At 41.9% G+C, this 24,653-nt stretch overlaps 1 protein-coding gene across 1 annotated transcript in view; it reads right to left on the bottom strand.

Moving 5' to 3' along the window:
• The window catches only part of MDN1 (midasin AAA ATPase 1), a 164,956-nt gene that overhangs the window by 50,878 nt on the left and 89,425 nt on the right, over positions 1-24,653 (bottom strand). The window contains exons 44-61 of the mRNA XM_077812817.1: positions 23,728-23,887; positions 23,346-23,462; positions 18,498-18,706; positions 17,073-17,218; positions 15,907-16,109; positions 14,111-14,331; positions 12,742-12,855; positions 11,322-11,454; positions 10,365-10,474; positions 8,785-8,918; positions 7,490-7,650; positions 6,952-7,072; positions 4,199-4,409; positions 3,757-3,988; positions 2,326-2,458; positions 1,262-1,432; positions 694-908; positions 201-588 (exon numbers count right to left, since the gene is read on the bottom strand). Of these exons, the coding sequence (XP_077668943.1) occupies positions 201-588; positions 694-908; positions 1,262-1,432; positions 2,326-2,458; positions 3,757-3,988; positions 4,199-4,409; positions 6,952-7,072; positions 7,490-7,650; positions 8,785-8,918; positions 10,365-10,474; positions 11,322-11,454; positions 12,742-12,855; positions 14,111-14,331; positions 15,907-16,109; positions 17,073-17,218; positions 18,498-18,706; positions 23,346-23,462; positions 23,728-23,887 (3,179 nt within the window). The remainder of the gene's footprint in view (positions 1-200; positions 589-693; positions 909-1,261; positions 1,433-2,325; positions 2,459-3,756; positions 3,989-4,198; positions 4,410-6,951; positions 7,073-7,489; positions 7,651-8,784; positions 8,919-10,364; positions 10,475-11,321; positions 11,455-12,741; positions 12,856-14,110; positions 14,332-15,906; positions 16,110-17,072; positions 17,219-18,497; positions 18,707-23,345; positions 23,463-23,727; positions 23,888-24,653) is intronic.

Here is a 24,653-nt window from a genome sequence, read left to right on the forward strand (position 1 = left end):
TCTTTTAGGTAGCACACAAAGCACACCTTCCAGGAGATTTAAGAAAATATGACTCAGTAATCTAATAATGGTACTCTAATATGGAGCTCATGCTTTTGCATCATTCACCTGTGCATAATTAAAATTAATTTCATGAACAAATGCGATGTATTCCAAAGTAGGAGTCAGCTTTAAAAAAGGGATAGAAAATCCACACTCACCTCCTCCTTGGCGTACTTGAGTTTGTATTCTCTTTTCACTGCAGGATCAAATCTAGTCTGTGGAAGCCACACCTGGATCTGCACCAAACCCATATTCACCCAGAGGCTACCTCGCCGAGCTGTCTCTGATAGGTCCTGAATTCCTTCTCCTTCCCCAAAGAACTGCTGCAAGCAGGTCAGCAAGAGACAGAGGACTTCTTTTGGCAGTACCTCCTGACCAGTGACATCCTTAAGTACTTTGAGAATGTACTGAAAAGCCACAGGGTCCTTGGAGGAGAGTTTATCACAGCGCTGTGAATATTCCTCTTGCAGGTCTACTGGAATCAGATCCTTCAGAGCCAAGAGCTGCCGACATAACATTACATCCTGGATTCTGGAATCCGTACACCTGAAGGAATAAGAATAAAAAGATATTGGCAGCCTGGAGAGTATAAGATTCTGTAATATTGCTGGTTTAGGTAAAAGATGTGTAAAGGAAGGACCTCAATAGTACCTAAATTCTGCCATGGAAGAAACAGACATGTTGGTCCACAAAACTGTGTTGATTTCTTGAAGCTGTTGTGCTCTCTCCATCCACTCTCCCAGTATCACATGGGATGAGGACAGAACAGGAAGGCCACTCGCATCCCACTGGCTTGTCTTGATGCTGCTAGTTAGAATTTCAAAGAGGCACTTTGAGAAAACTGCTTGGTTCAAAACACCTGGGCCCTAAATTAAAAGATTACAAGATATGCAGTGTTAATAGCATTTCCTCATTTATTTTAACGTTACACAAAGATAAGCTTTATGAAAGGCTTTTTACCAAACTACAAGATAATTGCTCACTTCAGCAAAACTATTAGAAAAAAATCTAATGGTGGAGCAACTCCAGATTTTAACACACACGCAGCACGTGCTCACATTCACCTCTACCAGCTAACAAATGTCGGCAGTGGAACAGCTTGTCTTGTCTACACTAGAGTTTTAAAACATGTTCATTTCTAAAACTTGTTAGCAAAACTATTTTAAAAATAGACATTTTATTTTAGTTTAGCTATCCAATTATGTCACAAAACACAAACCTTCATAAAACGGTATATAGGGGATTTAGGCATTTTCCTTTCCTCTGCACCAGGTAGCGGCTTCCAGGTTAACCAGTACTCCGGATCTGTGGTTACAGTACTGTGCCAGAAGAATTCTAATACGCTACTGATCAGTTCTGACCACAGAAGAGACATTTCTTCATGGGATACCTAAAAGTGAGAGAGAAAAAAAATTTAAGTCTCCTAGGATAATTTACTGGCAGCGAAAGAAAATTATTATGCTAGAAACAAGAAAAAACACTGAATAGAATGCATGTGTGACATTCTTTTCTGATGGAGACAGGGCTGGCTCTACAGTTTTTGCCGCCCCAAGCAGTGAAAACAAACTGCCACCGCTGACGGCAAAAGGAAGAAGCTGCCACCGATTTGCCGCCGTGGTGGGCGGAACAGAGAAGCTGCCGCCGAATTGCCGCCACGGCCGGAGGAACTACCGCGCCTTTCTAACTGCCGCCCCAAGCACCTGCTTGGAACACTGGTGTCTGGAGCCGGCCCTGGATGGAGATATTATCACCTTTAGTCTTTTATAGCACCATAGAGTGTGGTTTACATCTCCTCTGAAAAAAATTATACTCCTAAACAATAGCTTCCCCATCAGGTGTCTGTGCCCAGCAACAGCTTCCATTCTCTCCCTTCCCTTCGCACGCGTGCGCACACACACACACTGTTGTGAGGGATAACTTCACAGGCCAAGTTTTCCGAACATAATCTCTGTTCTGTGACTCTGCAACTTTGCACAATGGTGCGCAGAGTTCCACAAGCCTAGAGAACAGATAAAGCCCTGCGACAATCTCACCAAAAATACTTGTTGAGAACTTGCTGGTGTATTGAAGCCCGTGGGAGCTACGAACTCACGCCACTGTTAAATTCTAACTTTTATTTAGCCTACCCTTTCTCCCAAGTAATAAAACGTGTTGGAATTATTACTTTGTAAACCTGTGAACTAGACACAGAAAAAATACTAGTGTTACAGATATTAACACTCATTCATGGAAGTTTGAACACAAACTTCTGCAAGCCTAAATTAAACTAAAACTTGTTCTTACCTTATTAAGATGTAACAAGTGCCACAGTCCATACAGATGTTGAGAGGCAGCTGGCGTCAGTTTAAGGCAAAAAGCTACATACTGACTTAGCTCTGAACACTTGTGTAGCTGTTGATTGCTGATCTCCCTGTAGCTGAAGAAAAGGCTATCAACAAAAAACTATGCTACATAGTATGCAACTTGAATGCACAACTGAATGAGAAAAAGTAATGTCTTGACTGTAGCAAAGAGGTGTGAAACAGGATATTGCTAGGTTCAAAATCAACTATGTGACACTTTTTCAGTGAGACCATAAACAAGTCATTTAGAGGCAATTTCACCCATCTCGTTTTACTGTTCTTTTATAAAAACATGACCTTCACTGAAATCCTAATGCTGTATTGAGTGCACCAGATTTTTTAGAAGCTCCGTGAGGGAAGCTACTCTATAAACCTCATTTTCTCTGCAATGCAATAATACAGACTTGCTTTCTTCGAAGAACTGGTAATCAGTCATAAAGCACACCTACATTTAGCCACTTGAAACAATGAAAATATTTAATTTAATTCAAATGGCTTGTTTTTTTCTATATTCTCTTTGCACAAATTGCACTTGTAGATATGTCCATCTACACCATCCAATGAGCATATGGTGATGCTCATTTTGGACTGTAGATCTCTGGTTTCTCAAGCTCTTATTGAACTTTTTGCAGGAGCTCAAGAATATTACCATGAAGGCTTGACAGAGGATTGAGAATTAAGGGACTAATGAGCAGACTTAGAAAAAAAATTACTTCCTAGTAGGACTCTCTATAAAACCGTGGGCTTTTTTCTGGTGCTATCACAATCCATTCGGCTGTCAATAAAGATTTCTTTTCATAGTCTAAATACATTATTCCAGGAGGCTTGAATAGCACAGTTATGCTATGCCTACACGGTAAACTAAGGGGGTGATTCCCCTGCTTGCGCACACATACTTTTGCCAGCTCTCATCAAACTAGTGCAAAAATAAATAGCAGCGTAGCTCGGAGGCACCGCTGAACCAGTGGGTAGGTACTTGGCACTGCTCAGCCATGCCTCTGTTGCTGCTACAGCACTACCACCTCTACGCTGCTATTTCTACTCGCGCCAGCTCAATGACAGCCAGCACTGTACCGGAGGAGGGCATCACCCACCCCGCCCCAGCTGATAATGTTGCCATAGCCTTAGTATAATCACGTCAATAAAAATCCCATGTCTGCCCAAGAGACGATGGGAAGAAAGCTAGTAAATATTCAAGTTTAAACAACTCCTTCAACATTTCACTTTGGCTCTAGGTCCCAAGAAATGTGGTTTTGCATAAAGATAAGAATGACATATGTTGATTTGTATGCAGAGGGATGTAGCACACTGATCCTCATAACTTCGCACAACAGATTCTAAATTTCATTCAAAAAACCTGCTCTTGCCTCACCTGCTTAGGCAAGCCTTAGTTACACAATCTGCTGTCAGTTTGTACTGCCAGAGCACTGCCAAATACTCCATTGCGGGCCACAACTGAATCCTACTACAGAGCTGGATTAATGAGGCAGAATCCAACTGACTGGAGACCGTGTCTTCAGTATGAATCTCTTCTGAATGACCAAGCTTAACTCCTTCTGCTTTCAGGTGTGAACACTGTAAATTCACGAACGTCCTTAATTCACCTGTACAATGGGGGATAAAAAGCACATGAATGCACATAAACATTTATTTATCAATTAACAGTCCAAGCAGCAAATCTGAAAGGAAGTGCTCATTCACACAGATACAAATGAGAAAGAGAAATATTTCTGGATGAAATAAACATACGCTAGATGTTCTGACACTGTGCTTCTGACTGTATTTGATTGTCACATATATGGCAAATTATTTACCTGGATTAACATCTTCTAAACGATTAGCTCTGAGAACCAGACCCGTGGCCTGCAGCAGTGCTTTCTTTATTTCCCATCCAGTGGCAGCAGTTTTCAGACAACAGATTTCGTCCTGCCATCTGCTTTCTCCAAAGGTAGGTCTCATCTCCAGGATGTTGAGTGCTTTGCTGAGTTCTTTCAGCTGAGCAACAGACTCCACCACCAGTTTATCCTGCAAACGTAAAAAAACCCAAGAAAAGATATTTAAACAATCATTAGTTTTTGTTTCAAAGGTTATAATGACATAATGAACATAATCAGTGGCCCACTAACATTGTGCTCATGCTTTCTAAATTAAGAGTACTTGCACATGCAAAAGGTGTGCAACTTTATGCAAAACTTAACACCAATTCTTAATGCTTCATCTCCCTTATGTGTTCAATCCAACATTAAGAAGATGGATATGTTGAGACAAGTGACCAATCGATTAGTATTTAAGATTCAGTTTGTGTAAACTGGAAAAGGTAAAATAATTTTCACAACATTTTAATACTTTTATTTAACACGTTCATCTCTCACTGATAGTGACGCATGTACCATGTGTTAACAATTGTATGACAGTGGGTTTACAAAGTCATGCCTGGAACCATCTACACTGCATTGACATTAACTAGTTTACACTGTTAAGTCTCTCTACACCCTGCTTTGAAAATGTACTGTGGTGCTTTTCATATTAGCTCAATGCAATAATGCATTAGCTGCTTATGGAAGTTTGGAACGATGGACTCTCCTTCCTCAAGCAACTGAATACTAGTCAATGGAATGCAGAATATACCTCGTAATCTAACAATTGAAGAGGTAGCATCACCTGTTGGATGGTTAAGTGCTACCATATCTCTCTAAAGAAGCGGGGTGGGGAACATTTGAGAAGGCTGTAGGCAATTTTAAATGGCAGTTCTCTGAATCAGGGTTTCTTAAATTGGGTTGCCAGAATGTGTCAAAGGGTCTCGTAGGATGCTCAGTGAGGGGGAAGGAGGGCAGGGGTTGGATCCTGTCCCTGGTGGATGGATTGCAGAGCCCATCCCACACTCACCCCGCAGGGGCAGTTCCTGCAGCTCCAGTCCCCTGGGGATGGCTGGACTCAGCTTTCCGTTCCAGGCACTGTAACCTGGTGCATGGGATCCCAGTGCTGCTCAGGATTGGCCCAGTTGCCCCTTCATCATTATGACAAGGGGCTGGCCAGCCCAATTTTGGGCAGTGGTGCTGCAACCCTATGCGCCAAGATGCAATGTCACTTTCACAAATTTGGCCCAGCCCCCTATCACAAGGGCTGGGCCAATCTGAGCAGTACTGTGATCCTGGAAGTCACAACAGAGCCAAGCCTAGCCAGCCCCAGGGACAGATGCAGCAGGAGCCACCAATCTGGTACACCGAGAGTATTTATTTAATACTTATTTACTTCTTATTACATTACTGTGTATATTATATATTGTGATTAAGAAATATTTAGTAATCCACATGTCTTTTGTACTAAAGATATTTATAGGGTTGCAACAGGCCATCAAGGTTTACAAGGCCTGAACCCAAAAACATTGAAAGCCACTGCAAGTATCCTGATCATTGAGTACTATCAGTGTGAATAGTTTGGGTATATGAGCCATTTAGCTTCAAGGGAAGTGAGGGTGAGGCAGAAATTAGATTGGATGAAGGCAGCCAAGTAGGAACCTGGGGTAAATTTTTTAAAAGTACCCGACTTTCAAATCCCGCTTTCAAATATGATGTTGGCCCCAAGGCCCAAATTTTTAGAAGTACTTAGGCATTGCTGTGCACAATGTTGTAATGTGTAACTTATTTGGGATCCTAAGTCTCATTTTCAAAAGGGATTTAGGTGCCTAAATCAGTTACACATGGCACAGAGGAGCACAGCAGTGCTTAACTACCTTTAAAAATCTGGGCCCAAGGGCCAGATTGTAAACCTAAAGATATAGACAGGTGCCTACCGGAATTGAAATCAATGGGAGTTAGGCACATTAGGTACTTCTGAAAATCCCACCAAGCACCTATTTGAATCTTTAGGTGCCTTCGTGCCTAAATACCTTCTTGCCTTTAGAAAGCTAAGACCTACTGACTTTCAGTAAAGTTAGGCTCCCAAGTGCCTACGTCACTTCTGAAAAGGGGATTTAACTTTACTTTTTAAGTTAATTCTTTCAGAAGTTTATCCTTTTATAGAAGACCTGGAGGTAAAATTCTCAACTAGCCTGAACACTGAAATCTACCAACACTGGTTTGGTTTGCAAAGGCATGGTGCGGTTCACACGGGGGGTGTACCTCCCTTGTTCTGCCTGGTCTGAAGGTGCCACAAGTACTCCTTTTCTTTTTGCGAATACAGACTAACACGGCTGTTACTCTGAAACAAATATCCAGGACTACTTTACAGCAGAAATATCTCCATACTCATGCAACACCCTAAACTATTCGTTAAAGAACTGCTACTCTGGACAATCCATCAACAATGTTATTACTAATTTAGACAGCTGATACCTTTCAGAAAGAAACTCATATTAAAAAAAATGTTAAAATTAGCATTAGTCATTCTTATGAATCCAGGGAGATAGGAGTGTCCATTTGCTGGCTTGGGAAATGAGTATAATAGTACAAGAACCCTACAGAGATTTGCTGCGAGCATTAAGGAATGTTTGTAATATACTTAGATATACTTGGAAGCAAGGTGCTATAGTTGTCCAAAACATTCCCTCACAAATGGAATAATGTACCTTGAAAGGAAGAGGTCTCCCAAGAGACTTCTGCAGCTTCTTTACACCAATAGAAATACCAGCAGGACTGGCCAAACAGCTATGAATCTGCTGTGAAACAGACTGAATTTCCTTGGAAACCCTTCAAGTAGAAAGGAAAAAAGTTTTCAAAAAAGTTCAAGCGGGTAAAGGCAAAAGGACGTGCAACAAGGACAACAAGAGACTTATTTTCTTCTCCTATACTCCACTAAAAAATGGGTGCTGGACAAAATTACATACAGGCACATCTTCACTGAGGATGGGGCCAATGCTAAGAAACGTCAGAAGTTCCAAAACAAACGCATTCAACTAATACACTTGTATTTGCTGTGAGAGTGGAACATAACAAACATCAATACTTGTGCTTACAGAGTAAAATGAAGCTCATCAGTTTTAGCTGGTGTATTTTAAAAAGAATGCTAACGTAACTGTTTAATATGGCCACATATGTAGCAAAGGGGCCGGGGGTGGGAAGCAACCCTTTCAATTAGTTGCATTATGCGTGCGCTAAACAACCTACTTGTGCTGCTCGTGTCCAGCCAGCATCTGAGGAATTCTGTTAATTAAATGCTTCACAACCCAGTGCCAGTGAAGCGATAGGAGTGCCAAGCCTGGAGAATCCACCGTCAGTGTGTCAGATGCTGCCCAAAACCGGTCACGCCACAGCAAGCAGTAGAAGATCTATAGGCAAGTCAGGAAAGTTATAGCCTTCCCATCGCTGAAGCCTGGCATATTACAGTACATCTTGCATTGTAGTTGAGACACTGATGTTCCTAACTCTGCTACTCTCATAATTAGACAATATTATGTTTTAAATCAAGAGATCTGTCCTCAACTGGTTTACCTATGTGTTCTAAAAATATCAGTAACTGTAGAATCCATTGTTAACTGATCCCCACCAGTGTAGGAAACAGAGCACAAAGCAAGATGGACCTCCTTCAAGGATTTTACAATCTAAATTAGATATGGACAATTCAATTCAGACAACACACCAGATGAAGAAGATATAGCGTTAAAGCAACATAATTAGTGCTGGGGATTGCCTTTAAAAGGCTTTGTTGCAAGAGGCTTTAAAACAGACTCTAGATGGAGGGTGAAATTGTTTGGTACGTCATGGGGGAAGGAATTCCAAGCATACAAAGTGGCACGGAAAAAGGAGAGAGGGCAAGAGAGAATGAAAGACACAAAGGTTATGTTAAAAGGGAGTTTGGGGGTGTCAGGTAGGTAGAAATGAGAGCAGAGATGTAAGAAGAAATAGATTTGTTCAGGTGTGAGAGGAGGATGAGAAACCTGAACTTGATGTAGAAAGTGAGAAGAAGCCAGTGAAGGGATTTGAAGAGTGGCATGATCGATGTGGTGGGAGATTTTAACAAAAGCATTTTGAACTGTTTGAGGTGATAGGAAGAGATGATATAAAAGGAAGTAATGAAAGTATGTTGAAAACCTACATGTTATCTTAGAACAGTGGTGTTTAACCTGTGGCCTTCAGATCCCTAGGAGTCCACAGACTATGCTTACGAATTCCAAAGGCGTCCGCACCTCCATTTGAAACTTTTTAGGGGTCCACAAATGAAAAAAGGTTGAAAACCACTGTCTTAGAATAAAGAGTGGTGGAAAATGGACACAACAGTTTACTATAAATCTGCCGATCAGCTTAACCCCTTATACCTGACACTATACAAACAATCACATTCCACATTCTAACCAAAACCCTGCCATTTATTTCAGTGTCCATGGGACTAAAAATAGAGAAGCTCCTCCAGAATTCTGGATCCTAAATAACTGTAGCAAGAGCAATTTAAAAACTCTACTCACCTCATGCACATTGTCATCTGTTAAGGTCACTTGAGAAGACTTCACCCAGTGCAACATAAAGGCATCCCAAAGTTCAAAGAAAGCAGCAAGATTGGCCACAATAGCATGTGGAAGAGAGTTACAACTCCCTGGATCTTGATTTAAAGAACAGAACAAAAAAAGGGGGTAAAAGTTACAATATTCCAACACCACAAAGTCACACAGAAGAGTTAATCTCTGGCCACCATATCTCACGGTTACAGTGGTCATCGCTTAAAAACTTTACAGTTTTTCCTTGCGTAACTACATATTTCCTTGGTATCTACAGCATTCCCTATTACTTCTAAGTAGGAAGGATAGGGAATACTGCAAATATGGAGGCAACACTGGTCAGTCAACTAAAGGCAACTGTGAAGTGAAAGTCATGTTGTTACCGACTTTCTTCTGAGGTGGAATTCAAACATAAATGCATAAAATTGCAGGACTGAAACTAAGTTTTTCCTGATATAAAAAACCACTAGCCACAGACCCCGTCTCTTTCCCTTTATTACATGCAATTTAATTTCTTCTCTGCTTGGGGAGTTAAATACAGCCAGTGAGATCGAGTGCCACCAGCGGTGTAATAGTTTGTGTGTATGTTACACTGGGATAGCATTGGAAAGGGGAATTCTTCATATATAATCAACGATACCATGGCAAGAAATAAATTGTCAATTGGGGAAGTGACAGCCTCACAGATCAAAAAGGTAAGACCTAGCAGATTTGAGCTACATAGACCCTCCTCTCTTTTCATTTGTCATTCTACTTCTCATCTGGCTATCAATTCAACTTATTGCAGTCTCTCAGTGATCCAGAAGGACAATGGTCTTTAGACCACAGAACAAATGTAAGCTTTGATATTTAGTCAGTTTTTGCCCATGCATTCTCTGGAAAAGGACAAACAAAATTACATTAAACCTGCTCAATGCAGTTGGCTCAGCAAAAATACAGAATACATGATTAAAATATCTAGTAGGCAGAGTAAATGCCAATCTCTACCATTCCGATTTTACAAAATGATGCTGTATTTAATAAAATAATGTTAATATCAACTTAGAACTCTGTTTAAAATAAAACCACAATACTAGTGCCAAAAAGTTGCTATATGAGACACTAATTGGTGTTTGTCATCAAGTCTTTCCACTTAAACTATAAACAAACATTGCTCCAGTTGCACACCAAAAGGAAGTGAAAAGTCTGAAGCTTTACTCCTCTCCAATTTCCACTAAACACCTTTTTTATAGTCGTTACCAATGAAGGCATGCAATGTCACTCTCTCTCTATACACATACATATTTATTTAGGAGAGAGAAATTATCCACACATACTCTCTACTGGAGGGGCTTACCTACTCTACTAGAGTAATATTTTATATTGCTATAGCTCTGGTCTGCATGTGTTTCATATAAACATATAAAACGTTCACACATATGATGGGCAGTATAAAATCATGCTTGGGGTAACTGAGCTTTTATAACAGAATCCTATGCAACATAACTATTCTTTTCTTGTTCATTAAACATATTATGCAGTAAAAGAAACAATGAGATAATCAGTCCTACCTTTATGGAACTCTAGAGACATTCTTAAGGCACTAGTTCTCAACTTTTTGCTAGTAATCAAGTTCTTCTCAGTATAGCTCCTTTTTTCCCGGTCAAGAAATAATATTGCCCTGAATTAAAAACAACATAAGGGTGTTAGGAGAAGTCAGACATGACCATCTGAAAAGCCTCTATACTATATCAGGGAGGGTAGAGCATATTAGGAGATTTGATATCTCAGAACTAACTATTTGAAGCAAGAATCAAAGGTCTGAACAGTGACACGTCAGATAGCTTAAATTTGGCCTGTAAAGGATGTTAAATTAAATCTTCAATTTTTAAAACTTTTCCTGGAACACACAAAATGATTTCTCTGTCTATTAACAGCTTAGACTGGACACCTCAAAAGGAAAGGTACTCGGCAATTATGCCGTAGAATCCATGCAACTACAGGTGATTATGTGGGAAGTTAGCATTTGCCAGGTGGCAAGAACCACCTTTTTACTCTGAACTCAGAGTTTTACTTTATAACTTGCCCATTCCCCCCTTTTTATTTAAGCGAAGAGCAATAGTGGGAAAGGCAACCTAGTTCCTTCCCTCCCTACAAAAAGGTGTTCTGAGTCTGAAGTCAGTAGCATCACAGCACCACTCCCATGCTTTCTGCTTCTTCCCCTGGTTCTGTTTTTTTGGGGACATATTCTAGCACAATATCTGATAAACTACCATGTGCTCTTTCCCTACGCCATCAGCAGAGTGACAGGCTCCAGCCTGTCTATAACCCAAAAGCAGGGGCTGAAGATTTAGATTTTCATATGTTATAGCCAAACAAACTAAGCCTAGGGTTTTAGACCTTATCTGTCAAACTTTCAGCAAAATGTTCAGCAGGAACATTGGCAATAATCACAACAGCATTGGCTAGAATCGCAATGTAAACTTCACAAGCCACCAGGCTTCCACTCTGCATTTGTCTTAACCCACCGGTTTGCTACAGACATCAGAAGGACAAAAAGCTGATCTGTGTGTTCCACTTCTGTATCAAAGTTCATTGAATTTCTAATGATATTCAAAAACTGCATATTCCATCTTGGATCCAGTGGCATCACGTGTTCATCTGGTAAGGCAAGCAGTTACAGAGAAAGACAGTGTTTTGCCAAATAAAAATGGTATTGCTTTTCTTTCTCCAACCCTCCAAGAAATGGTATGGGATTTCCATAAATGTAATGAGAGAGATCATTAGCAGAACTGGGGTATCAGGGAGTCAATGGTGATATGGTCAATTTCAATGGTCAATTTCAGCATGCAAAGAAGACTCATGAGGTCAGCTATTCTTTCAACTATTTCTTTATTTTGGGGATGAGGCAATGCTCCAGTGCAGGCATGTGAGAGGAAGAGAGGTAGAGCAGGAAAGCTCCTCCCCACAGAGCACCCAAGTAGAAGGCAGCAGTAATTTGACTGTAGGCCCTGGAAGCACAGTGATAAGTGTGAGGTGGTCACTGGTTAAGGCACCAGGAAGGCACTTCAGATACAGGTTCAGGTCCCTACTTCACCACAGACTTCCTGTGTGACCTTGGGCAAGTCACTTAGTGTCTGTGCCCCAGTCCCCATCTACAAACTAGGGATAACAGTCATTTTCAATGCTCCAGAAAGTTTCTGCCACCCCAACAGGCATGCCTTACTAGGGCATAATACTTCTAAGAAGGTGCACTTCTCGGCCTCACCCTGCACACCTCTAGATTAAAGCCATTTCATTATCATTCTTTTGAAATCTATTCATTCCTTTGTCCCTGAATTCCTGTAAATGCCAAATGTTAACCCGAGATGCAAGGTGGGTGAGGGAATATCTTTTATTGGACCAACTTCTGTTGGTGACAGATAAAAGCTTTCGAACCACACAGAGCTCTTCTTCAGGTCTGGGACAGGTACTCTGAGCATCACAGCTAAACACAAGGTGGAGCAGACTGTTTAGCATAGGTAGCAGACTGTTTAGCATAGGTAGGTAGCACATATTCTAGAGGACCATTCAAAGTGGAGTGGCCTGTTACCCTAACATACTACCCATATTTTTCAACATTACCTACTTCCAACCAAGAAAATAGTACAAGATGCCATGGTGCCACACATGTGCTGTATAACCACTTCCAATATATTTCAGAGGGAACCACACTCCAATTTAAGGTTAATTCCAGTGAACTTCGCAATATTTTGCATATCACCAATCCACCCAACTTGCAAGTTCCACTTTCAGAGTCATAATGCATAACTATTTTTGTTAAGCAGATTCTCCCAGAGAAGCTGTGACACATTCAGAACACAATCTGCCTACAGTCTTCACTCCTTAAAAGAAAAACAGGATGCACAAATGACTAGAAAGGAGGGGGGGGGGGAAATGTAAAGGTACCTGTTATGTTTGGCTGTAGCAACTTGATCACACTACTGATTCCAGCAGAGAGGGGACTGGAGTAGAAACTGTTCAGCGATGCGGCACCAGCTTCTAGTTGAGTGCGCACTGAATCTGTAGGTGAGAATAATAGTTAGGAGTGTTTAGCTTTGAAGGTACAAAGCATATTTAGTCAATAAAAACACTCAAGATGTGCCAGCCAAAATCTCATCTGCCCACTTCATGGCTGCCCTCTTTCTACACTAACTACAGACAGCAGATCAGTCTTTCAGAAGGCCCATAACAGCATGCACTGCAGCAATCTGATCTCAATATTACATAGGCTTCAGAAGGCATTTTGGGATTGACTGTCAAACAGATAAAGCAGTAAACAGTGTACATGACAGTCACGACACAAGAAATCAACACATGGGAATTTCCATGTACTTCTATGATTTTTAGGGTCTGGTTTTCAAAAGTCAATGCAAGTTACGTATCTAACTCCCATGGATTTATTTATTATCTATCACTGATTTTTTCTGCAGAATCTAACTTTCAGTCAAATAATTTTCTAGCCATTTGCAATATTTTCTGGTTACAATTTCAGATAATTAATACACACATGGCTGTTGGGAGAAAAACAATAGCATCGAGAGCGTGAATCTCATCCACTGCAATGTGATATAACAAATACTGGGATTTTCAAAGGAGCTTAAGAGAGTTAGATTCCCAAATCCTATTGGGCATTTAATTCCCTTCCACTGGGATTTTCAAAGGAGCCTAAGTCTTTAATTATGATGATCATTTAAATGCCAGCATTGTGAACTATTACACCGGTGATAGTCTTTGCAAGCACGCACAGTTATGTGGCTTTCCCCTGTGGTTGTATGTTCCATTCCTGTGAAAGGATGTCCCAGACAAATAGAGCTGCAAGGTTTAAATATCCAAATACTCTACAATAGTTTGTTTTAATCTAGCAGGGGTTGGCTGCATAGTAGCATTTTCAGTCTCAGGTGGCTTCTGCAGGCAAGTGACACAGCTTGTCTGTTGCTAGAAACACTCTAAATTATCTGTTTCAATTAAGCAAATGTAATAAATTAATTTACAAAAAGCATTTCCAATCCTACGATAATTAAACTGGTCTATCAAATCTTTAATGCTTTTTAGTCTGCAATCTAACACTCACTATTCTGAGTGGTTAGACATCACACAATCTCAGGAAAATCCCAGTTTCGCAGAGTTTCTCTGGCTGTCCAGCTAATTTATTTAAGACTAGGCAATCTGTAAACATAATTGCATAATTTTTACAGTTTTTACTGCTGCTGTGAAGGAAAAACAATGGAGAGAACTAAATCAGTCTGTGGTAACTATAATAATTAATAATACCTACCAAGCACTTGTGGTAGATTCTTGGTTAAGTGATTAAGCCATCTAACTCTCAACATCCAATCCTGATTGGATGCCTTTTCTATGAACAATTCAACAGAAGTAGATAGGACTTCAATTTCATCTGTCCAATAGGCATCCATCTGAACAGCACTGAATCGGAGATTCTCTGCATTAGTGGATTGCATAACTTTCTGCAAATCTTGCAGAGTAAGTGGCAGTGTTCTGAAATGAATGAAAATAATTAGGGTTAAATACGTGAAGACTAGGAAAAAAACACCCTAATTCCAAAATGAGTCAATTCTCAAAGTGAAATTACTGATAATTACTATGTAAAGTATCACCAAATGACCTCCACAATTTATGCGAACAGTCTTTTTGCCCCAGGCAGATAACTATTTGAAAATACCCTATTTTCCAAATTCACTTAGCTTTTGTTTTCAGTAGATTTTTAAATCCACTTTACCATTTTTAACTGAGTTTAAGATGTCTGCTACCAGCAACTCAGTATTACGGCTACTTCATACACACAAATGACAAAGCATGGAGCTTTACAGGACAAATTACAACTGAGTTCCTGCACCAAAGAGTCCACAGCATAAGAATACAGGTACGGATGAGGGGAGAAGAGGGAAGGAAGAGAGGGCACAGGAGAAAAACAATGTTCCTTTCTTATTTTCAGATAAATATTTAACTTCAGTATGAACTTCTACGCCTTGCTCTGCCACTGACTTGTCACATGACATTGTGCATCAGTGCACTTAAAGATTTGCACAGGAAGACACCAGTCTGCCACCAGGAGTTTACAATATAAGTGAACACTAACTGAGGTTTTGCTTCAACGTTGTGAAAGTTTGAAAAATTGGGCATGAAACTGACAAGAGGGGCTCTTTCGTCTGACCACCATATGCAGGACTCAGATCTGGCAGCTCTATTTGGATAAGGAGCTCAAAGTTTGGCTGTTCATCTGAAGCTACTGGACCAAAATCTCGTAAGGAAATGTTCTCAAATATCAAGTATCCTCTTTCTGCCAGTTCAAAAAGGAGCATAAGAACAGGTCCTTTTGTGGTTATTTCTGTTTCTGGATGAAACCACGGAGTACAGAGCAGTGCTAGTATATTCTGAAGTATTAGCCACACGATTTTAAACTTCAAAGGGTTTGGATCCAAAAAGTTTTGGGCCAGTTCTTGATTGGACTTATTTGTGTATCTCCAACGTTAACATTTACTCTATGCTTTAGACCTGGAACGGCCTCCTCCATTCTGACACAGGAAGTTTCTACTCTTATTCAAACCTTTTCTTATGGCTCTCTTTTCCAATATGCCCAGCAACTAACACTTCAGAGTAAGAATTTGGGCACCCACCTTCTTCATAGTGTCAGGGTATTCAATATATTTGTTAGACTACTTAAACTGTAAGGTAGATTACTCAGTAAGGGCAGAAAGAACTGTGTACGCTATTGGACCTTAATTCAATTAATTTGTAAGAAAACTGGGGCAGGGCTGGGGAAGAGAATAAAAAGATACTTAAAATCTAAGATGCCTTGCCTTGCCCATTTCTATATAATTCTGAATACCTTAATCCAGGTTAATGTAGACTGAGAATGTTTATTCATTTGAAAATCAGAACAAAACAAAACAGATATTGAGGGTTCAGAGTAAACGTAAAAAGTTAGCCACACATCCCTGATTGAATAGCATCGTGGTGACACCATTTACTGATAGTGGGTACAGTAACAGAGTGTTAAACCTGTATTATTTGTTGCTCATTCTTTAACCAAAAAAAGTGTCTCTTGCCCACCTGCTGTTTTTCAGGCTCAGTCTGTTCAGACAATATGCTAGGACCTGTCCGTCACTCTGGACTGTAGAAAGAAGTGAGTCTTCAGCTAAAAACAGACCCGTAGGTAGAGAGTCTGGCCACAATCCCATTGCTAGCAGGGAGTCACCCCAAGTTGCATGGGAAGTCAGAGCTGAAACATGCTTCATTACCAACTCCAGCACAAGCTAAAACAGAACAGCATAGAGCAATTCAGCATTATGTATTCAAACATGCATTCAGATACTACTACTCAGGCAGGGTTTTAATTAAGAATATACATAATCTTACTTTATTACAGATTTCATATTAAAAGATCTCAAAGCACTTCAACCACAACTAAAACATATGATACTCAGCTGCTTGTAACAGCACATAATAGTGAACAGTAAGATAGGAAGCCAATACCACCATATTCAGGTGGAATTTCAGGCTGACAGAACAATTTCTCCAGGCTGTAAATCGGCCAGAGCTACCGCCTCTAACTATTGCTTGAGGAGACATGGAATGTAAATAATAAATTAACAGATCTCATCTTTAAGTCTCATCTTAAGAGACAATGGTTCACACTGCAGAAGTGGAGTAAGGAGGCTAGAAGCAGCTGGATTTCCCAGCTGGGGAATTACCTAGCACACGGGTTCAGATTAAATGCCCTATCCTACTGCATGCTCCCACGACCTCCATGACCAGTTTTAGGGGAATGCCTGGGGGCATGGAGAATATGTCACGGAAGGCGAAGATGTAGCTGAAGTACACTGTACACTTCAGCCATTTTGTGGCACAGAAAGGCCTCTTGGGAAACCACTGCAGTATGGGTTAAGTCAGAGAATTCCCAGGGGTACTCCAGATTACACTGGGCCAAAGAAGCCCCTAGAACCCACTGAACCCCGGAAGTGTGAAAGCAGTTTAAAACTACCTTTTCTCTGCTCTCCATCAGGCTGCGACTCTTGACAAGTGCAGCTCAAAACTGGGGCCTGAAACTCCCAAGAGCACAATGCTCTCCAACAGCATGCTAGGGCCCTTCACAGGACAGAGTGCTGCTTTCAGAATCACCAACCCTCCTTCTGGCAGCAGTCTTTTCTAGGAATTTCGATATTGTTGTTCATTTGTGAAAAAACACAACACAGTTTTAAGGAGAATGAAACATTTACCTTTTGGTTCATCTGGGACTGCTGTGAGCGGACGTACACTTCCCAGCAAGCTCTGTAAAAACTCTTCACTAAACCAAGGCCTCGATGCAACTGTTGTACAATTAGTGTAGTAGCATGAATCAAAGATGACAATGTCAACACAGAACCTGAAAAAGCACTGAATATTAATATCAGCCAACCATTTCTGTAGAACATTCCAGATACTTTAATTTGCCAACACCCTCCCCTCTGACCATGCTCACCTGCTGGGGGCACACACTATCATTCTATAGTGCCTTGAAGCAGAGCACCCAACATTAATGAAATATGCCTTGCATTACCCCCAGGCAAGGTAGCAAATATCCCCATTTTACAAGGAGAGAAAATGAGACCAACAGAAGTTAAATGGAGCATCACTAACTCAAAAATCACTTTTTGCCTGTAAATGATTATATCTGTTACAAGTAAGACCTAAAATTACATTATCTGAAACAGTAGAGAAATGTCTATTTTTTCCTAGCTATTCAGTGCACAGCTAGTCTCTCTGCCTCGGCTATATGGTCACACTCAAGTTTCCCATGGGTCTATCATGCAGCCACATGGGAAAAGACTTTTAAAAATGTGATTATAAAACTACAAAAGCACACCTGCTTCAAATCCCAGGCCTATCTAAACCTTAACTTTTTAAAAAAATTGTCTAAATTTTAAGATGATTGTGTCATTTTAAGTGACTTGGCCAAGGTCAAACATCAAGTGGCAGATTTGGGAATAGAAACCAAATTTCCAGATTCCCAGTTCTTCTCTTTCAGATGATCTCTTTCCACAGAGCCACTCACTGAGAGGAATTTTTCCATGCTAACTGAATTAATCCCAGCCTAGACAGAATGTAAATATAACTCATTCTTTATTAAATTATACTTATAGTTCTTATAAAAGACTGCACCGACAAAGGAGACAGATGTGTTGCAGACATGTCATACTGATCATGCAGAAGGAAATTTAAAGTAGTACTAAGGACCACCACACCACTTTAGCCTTTACCATAGGGCTTGAGTGATACAAGGGCCTTGTGCAAGTCTTTTCTCCTGTGTTGATTTTCAACCAGAATAAGTTTATTGTCATTCACAACCCACCTTCCCCCCCGGCTGCCCCTCTCTGCATTCTGCGGACTCTTGCACAATTCATAGCAATGTAAAGAGAAATCATAAGTGTGTGGTGGGTTCTCTTGAGCTTTATAATTCACACCTAGTCCTTGAAGAGCAGAAATGAAAGAAAAAACCTAATTATACTAAAAGCATCTGCCTCTCTACTTTAACTGGACATAACGCACATTGGAGGGACCAGAATATTCCAGTCTTAACATTCAGTGCCAAGCCTAGGGCCACACAAGATATATAATGCCCAGACAGGGAGTATTTACTGAACTGTTAAGGCGGCTTGTCTCACCTGCTATAGTTTCTTTAGTTTCTGAATGTACAGCCATGAGTGCATTGCATACACTGTCTCCTTGTAAGCCCAGTCCATGCAGCAACACCTTCATGTCCAGATTGTCCAATAAATTCCCATCACTTTCCCCAGGAATGTAAATCTCAATCCCACGGTTCCTCATGGCTCTGGATATTTCCCCATGAAAAGGATCCATTGAAAGGAAAAGCCTATTAAATATGCAGAACAGATTAATAAAATAATTAAGATTCACTTTAGAACCACTAAGTTTGCTCTGCAGAGAATGCCACAGCAAATAAAATAATCAATTAAATAATGCTAATAAAGTGTTAAATACTGAGGAAAGAGAGGTTACCTCTCTTCCATAACCAGAGTTCTCAGAGATGTGTGATCCCTATCTGTATTCCACAGTGGCTATGCATGCACTTCACATGCCTGAAACTGGAAGATTCTTTCTAGTAGCATACCTGTGCACTCTCTCTTTGTACTCTGAAGTTAAAGACTCATAGACTTTAAGGCCAGAAGGGACCATCATGATCATCTAGTCTGACCTCCTGCACATTGCAGGCCACAGAAACTCACCCACTCTCGTAGCATGCCTGTAATAGACCCATAACCTTTGGCTGTTTTACTGAAGTCCTCAAATCATGGTTTGAAGACTGAGGGTATAAGAGGCAGTGCAGACCACCCACCTCTCAAGTTTCTTCTCTACTACGATCCAAAGCATAGGGGAAGGAGAGCTGGTAACAGAAAACAGACAGGGATGTCTCATCTCGAGAAACTCTGGTTATGGAAGGTAGGTAACCTCTCTTTCTTCTTCAAGTGCTGGTCCCTATGGGTATTTCATTTTGGATGACTGTCAAAACAGGACTCATGAAGGAGGAGGGTAAAGGATGCATCAGTTGAGGAGGCATGCACCAGCGAATAGTGTCTTGTGAGGGTATGAATGGAACTCCATGTGGCTGCTTGGCATATGTAAACAAGAGGTACTCCCCGAAGTGAAGCTGACAAAGTGGGACCACACATGGTGTAGTGGAGGAATCTCAGACAACAACAGAGAAAGACACAACCCAAAATCCACTTAGTCTTTACGATGAGACAGCTTTCCCTCTCATGCATTCTGGAAAGGCAACCAAGAGTCTGAGTGAATTCCTAAAGGGTTTTTTTTTTTTGCTTTGTAGATGGAATGGAGTCTCTGTTCCTCCTTGGTAGTGTGAGGCTCAGGAAAATATACATAAAGTTATGAACTGATTTACTTGCAAATTGGAGACTACTTTGGGGACAAATTTAGGGTGGAGTTATGAGGAAACCTTATCTTTATGGAATATGGTGTAAGGTGGGTCAGCCATTAGGGTTCCCATTTCTCCCACCCTTTTGTCCAAAGTGAGGGCCACAAGGAAAGCAACTTTCACAGCTAAATGGGATAGTGAGCATAGTGCTAGCAGTTCAAAAGGTGGCTTACTTAGTTACTGTCGAAAGGACCAAAGTTCAGATCCCAAGTAGGAGCAGGTTTAATTACTGGAGGAAAGGTTCTGAGTAAACCCTTCAGAAACTGCAGTTGCTGGATTCATGAAGATGGAATAGTTGTCAGTCAGAGGGTAGAAGGTGCTGACTGTTGCTAAGTGAAACCAAAGCGAGCTAGGGGAAAGAACAATCCAAGAGGGTAGGGATGCCTGTTTCCTGCGGGGACCATAGTGACATCCAGCCCAAATAGAATATCATTTCCACTTAGCTAATTAACATTTCCAGGTAGATTCTTTTCTGCTGTTGCTACGGATGACTAAGAGCTGCCAAACATTGCTGCTCTAGGTTCAATGCCCATCCAAATATTACACTGCCAGGCTAAGTGTCTTCAGATATCTGATCCTGCCTGCGTTCTGCGTCAGGAGGTCTGGGAAAGATAAAGTACTGATCAATGGACAGGATTACAGTCAAAGGAGAACAGGGAACCAAAACAGCAGCAACCATTTGGGAGCAATGAGGATGATCACCACTTTATCCTGCTGGATCTTTCTGAGAACTCGAATTAGGAGGGATCGGGGGGAAGGTGTACATCAGATTTCCCAACAATGGAATCAGAAGGGCATCTCCTCTGGAGTTTGGACCCTGTGCTCCATTGGAGCAGTTCATCACGCACTTCTTGTTGTCCTGCAACAGGTCCAAAGTCGGAGATCCCCATTGATGGAACATCTCTCTCACATATTGTGAGCCTCCCATTCACGATCCATCAAGAAGTGATGGCTGAAGCTGCCTACCGAAGTGTTGTGGATTTCAGGGTGGTGTACTGCTGAAGTGTAATTTGATGATGGATGCACCGATCCCACAGGTGAACTGACTCTACACAAAGAGGTGTAGATCTTGCTCCTCTTCCTCTCCCCCCCACCCTCTTGTTGATACACAACTCTACCCCGATATAAGGCGATCCGATATAACCCGAATTCGTATATAACAACGCGGTAAAGCATTTCCCCTCCTCCCCTGTACCTCCCAGGCTTGCACAAGCCTGGGAGGGAGGGGGGAGAAGCGGAGTGGCGGCACGCTCAGGCGAGGCGGCGGAGTGGAGGTGAGATCGGGCGGGGCGGGGGGCGCACGGGGAGGGCCGCAGCAAGTAACTGGGGAGGTGGGGCGCAGAGGAACCGCTCCCCGCCCCAGCTCACCTCTACTCCGCCTCCTCCCCCAAGCGCGCCGCTGCTCCGCTTCTCCCCGCTCCCTCCCTCCCTCCCAGGCTTGCCGCGCCAAACAGCTGATTCGTGGCAAGCCTCGAAGGGAAAGAGGGAAGGGAGGGAGAAGCGGCGCAGCAGCATGCTCAGGGGAAGAGGCAGAGATGAGCTGGGGTGGGGAGCTGCCAGTGGGTGCTCTGCACCCACCAATTTTTCTCCATGGGTGCTCCAGTCCCGGAGCACCCACGCAGTTGGCACCTATGGCGGCAGCATGTCTGGCTCCGACACGCTGCTCTGAGCATCGTGTTAAGGGGGCCGGGCTAGGGGGTTGGATAAGGGGCAGCGGGTCTCGGGGGGCGGTCAGGGAACAGGGAGCAGGGGGGGTTGGATGGGTCAGGGGTTCTGAGGGGTCCGTCGGGGGCAGGAAGTAGGTGGGAATCGGAGAGGGGGCGGGGCCAGGCTGTTTGGGGAGGCACAGCCTTCCCTACCCAGCCCTCCATAGCAAGTTCGATATAACGCGGTTTCACATATAACGCAGTAAGATTTTTTGGCTCCCGAGGACCGCGTTATATCGGGGTAGAGGTGTATAATATATTGGTCATATTGTCCAACATCACTGGACATGTTGGGAGTGAATAAGTAGTAAGCATCTTTTGCAGGCCTCCGAGACTAATTTCTGTTCTAGTAGATTTATACACATCCTTGGCTCGCAGGAGGGTCCATGTCCCCTCAGCTCTACGTTCATCCAGACATGCACTACAACTTAACAGAGACATGTCTGTGATTAACATCTTCTCGGGAGGCAGTGGAGTGAAAGGAACTCCCACACACACCTGTTCTTTGTCTTGCCACCAAGTTAGAGCATCCCACACACTGCTAGGGATTGTCCATACTGTGCTTGCTTAGCACATAAACCATGCAAAGCCAGGCTTGTAGGCACTGGAGTCAGAGTCTGGAAAACAGGGTAATTTCGGCGTAAGACACCATGTGACCTAGACAGATGAGGTACGTCCAAACCAATGTTTGTGCACTCTTTCTGAGAAGGCGGATCAGAATGCTCGTGGATTGGAATCTGTCTCTGGAAAGGCTGGCTCTGAGTGAGTCCAGAGATGCTCCCATGAAATCTATAGCCTGTGATGGTGCTGAAGTGTAGTTGTAGCCATGTCAGTCCCAGATACTAGAGACACAAGAGGGGTGAGGTAATATCTTTTACTGGACCAGCTGCTGTTGGAGAGAGAGAGAGAGAGAAAAGCCTTTCAGCTCTGTGTGGCTTGAAATCTTCTCTCTCTCTCACCAACGGAAGCTGGTCCAAAAAAAGGTATTACCTCAGCCACCTTGGTGCCAAAGTGGACTTTTCTACATTTACACAGATTTCTAATGCTGTTAGGAGCGTAAGCAAGGATGAAGTTGATGAGATTACCTCGTGACAAGATTTCCAAGCCAGGAAGAAGGGAGAGCAGTGCGGTGGAGAGGGAAAACCCCCAAAGGGGAAAAACAGACTCCCAAGACCCTAACTATACTAAAACTATCTAACAAGATGTGTTTTTGAACTATTTACACATAAAGTTGAAGGACGAGTTTTGAGGACACTGGAGTGTTCCATCCCACACCATGCAGCAGTAAGAAGGAATTGGAGAAGTGCCCAGTCTGTACTGTCCCTTATAGCCTTGGTTCAGAACACGAGGAGACACAGTATTTAGGTGTGGACCAAAACGGACATTACTAACAAGAATCTTCCAATCCCACAGTGGACCAGCATGCACGGAACTTACTCAGGCAGATTCCCAGTGAACTCAATGTGAGTTCAGTTTATGTAAGTTCACCTTAGCATTAGGACACAAATTTATGTTAACTTCCCTTTGAAGTTATTTGGATCAATTATATAAAGCACCCTCTGCCTCTGTTCTGCCTATTTGGACAGAAAGAGGTGTTAAACTCATTCAGCAAAAACCCAAAAACACAGGCAAATTCTTCTGTGGTCACCCCCTAACAAGACATTCTTGCTGCAGAAGGCTATTTAGATGTGAAGAGATTTTGAAGGACAGTAGAAAACCATCCAATTGTAACAATGCTGGAGTTGCTATGTGCCCTCAGAGCATTTAAATTGCCACTACCAGTGTAAGTTGTTTCTCAGTCAAAACCCAACAAAAATATAAAGTAACTTCACAGAAGTAAAGAAATGGAGCACCTGAAATTCGGATGAGGGGCAACAGTAGGGGTGGTGCCATCTATCACACCTCTCTCACTCATGGTAAGGACGCCCCCAGGTTCGAGTAGAGCATTCAAGCGGTCCAGCACTGATGGACTACATTCAAAAGAAAGTTTACATGAGTTGCAAATTATCTTTCATCATCAATCCCACAGTTAATCAAAACACTATAATCCAAAAATTAAGAGCTGAAGTGATAATCAAAGCAGTTGGAAAAGAACTTTTACTAACTAGATACCGTGCCATCAGACTAACTTTTTCAGCTTTAGAAAATTTTTATGAACGACTGAAGGGCCAAGTGAACAAGGGAGGTAGAAAGAGGTTTATTGACTGAAGAAATGAAATTACTGTATGCTCTTACTTGCAGAAGTTTACATTGTCCATTAAAAGCCAGTCCCCAGATTGCAACGCCTGAATCAACATTCCATCAACCCATTCAAAAGTGCCATGACTGTTACCATCCATAGACTGAACAAGCTGCAGCCTGAAATGTCGAAATTCTTCCATCAGTCTCGAAAACTCTGAAACAGAACACATCTTGTAATCACTACTTCTATTACTGGCCAAGACAGCCTTCATTTCCAGTGGAGTGACAAGCTAGTAGTTTACTGAGTAAACTAAATGAGCCACTGCTGGATTTCACATTTCCTCCACATTAGAGAACTATGTAATTTAGGCCCTTATGCAACTGGATCCATGTGCCCAAGATCTACATGGATACAGGGTCTTGGCAGGGTGGATACAGCTGCAAGATTTGGAACTTAGAGTCTACTACATCTAACACAGGGGGCGAGGTTAATAGATACTAATGGTGCATTTTTATTAAATGCTGAAAAGGGCAGTTGACAGGATTTAATTAGAAATGCATCACCCTCCTGAAATTGATGAAAATGTGTCCACTTTTTATTCTAGACATTAACTGCAAGAACAAACATCCCCAAGTTCCCCTCTTCAGAGGGGCAAGACAAGGATGCCAACTACCTCCATAACCATTTCCTTTAGCTTTGGAAATCCAGCCATTGGAATTAGAAAGACAAGTGGTAAAAAGTGGTAAAAATTTTGGAGAGGAAGACCATAAAATAAATCTTATATGCAACAATATTCTACTATTAAAATTAGGATGCAGATATCAATACAACTGCTATCGAACATCTCTCAGTTTGGCCTTGTAATTGGTTATAAAGTTGAACTGGGAGGATTTACTATTGTCAATTTAATCCAACAGTTCCCTTTCCCTCCATTTGCTTGTTACATGCATATATTTTGCATGCCATGAACTCCCCACAG

This window comes from Eretmochelys imbricata, chromosome 3, assembly GCF_965152235.1.
Source record: "Eretmochelys imbricata isolate rEreImb1 chromosome 3, rEreImb1.hap1, whole genome shotgun sequence".
NCBI lineage: Eukaryota > Metazoa > Chordata > Testudines > Cheloniidae > Eretmochelys > Eretmochelys imbricata.